Raw genomic sequence first — 1,176 nt, 5'->3', positions numbered from 1 at the left:
TGTTAAGCTTTTAAAGGTTTAGGAAGGTCAAAAATGTCATTTTTACAGATTATTGGATTATATAGGCATGAAAGGATGGGGTAGAATGCCTCGGGTTTAAAATACTTAGGGAAAAGGAAAATAGATTTAAAAGACTGAAGGAGAGAGCAAGGAAACACAAAGAAATCTTCAAGAGTATTTATTTTTTATACTTCGTTGGGGAGATTCCTTACAGCAATCTGTCAACTTCAACATAGTTTGGGAAATTTCATCTGGTGGAGAGATGACATAGGAAACAGACCCATTTTCATTTTATGGATTCACAGGAGGATAATATATTCTGACACTCATTTCCATATATACTATATTCTTGAATTCTTTGCCTTCATCAACAGTAATTAAAACTCAGATATCATAAGACCAAGTAGGCAAAATTTTACATAATGAAATCCATAAGCTGTCCAATAAAGTATAAAACAATAGTAGAAGGTCCACTTGTCCACCTCAGACATGGTGGTGTTGAACTCTGGAAGTTTTAGGTTGACATCTTTAGGTTGATAAATACTTGCTGTAAATTCCGGGAAATTCTGAATTTTCAAGGCTATGTTAGGTGGTAATTTACTTAGAAATCTTAGAATGAATTTCAGTGTCTAGGTGGGTGAAAAGTGAAAGAAATGAAAATTGTGCCACTTAACACAAAAAAAAGAATGCAGCAAGAGTTGCTACTGCCAGGGCGCTGCCAGCTTTCTGGGTGTCTGGGAAGGATGGGATGTGGTAAAATGGTGGGAAGGCAATATCTTCATTTCTCATGATGCATAAGTAATTGTACAAGAGAGCAAAAAGGACAAAGCTGCTAGTGAGGATGTTCAGAATCCCTGGAAAGAAAAATGAATTGTAGGTGGTGTTCTTCCTTGCTCTCTCTGTGTACATTTTCCAAAGAGCAACAATGCTAGAAACTGTCCCAGCCATCCCCAAAAAGCTGGAGACCAGTACCAGGTGTTGAGCAACTCGAATACTCAATGGGATGAAGGAGTCATGGTAGTTGTATCGGTGACATACTCGGACATTGCTGGAGTAGTTGTTATTGTGGTAGATGCAGGTTCTCCACAGTCCTACTAAGGCCATGCTGGGCTTGGAGTCCATGGGTTCTTGAAAGTACCATACTCGCCACTGAGGAAGGCCCATGGAGACACTACA

General features: G+C 39.0%; 1 protein-coding gene across 1 annotated transcript in view; it reads right to left on the bottom strand.

The window, feature by feature from the left end:
* Nucleotides 1-669: 669 nt before the first annotated feature.
* The window catches only part of LOC114686231 (claudin-34-like), a 591-nt gene continuing 84 nt past the window's right edge, over nt 670-1,176 (bottom strand). The window contains exon 1 of the mRNA XM_028860889.2: nt 670-1,176. This exon is cut by the window's right edge and continues 84 nt beyond it. Within this exon, the coding sequence (XP_028716722.1) occupies nt 670-1,176 (507 nt within the window).

This window comes from Peromyscus leucopus, unplaced genomic scaffold, assembly GCF_004664715.2.
Source record: "Peromyscus leucopus breed LL Stock unplaced genomic scaffold, UCI_PerLeu_2.1 scaffold_1138, whole genome shotgun sequence".
Classification (NCBI taxonomy): domain Eukaryota; kingdom Metazoa; phylum Chordata; class Mammalia; order Rodentia; family Cricetidae; genus Peromyscus; species Peromyscus leucopus.
The sequence above is the reverse complement of the archived record's forward strand: the minus strand, read 5'-3'. Positions and strand labels throughout refer to the sequence as shown.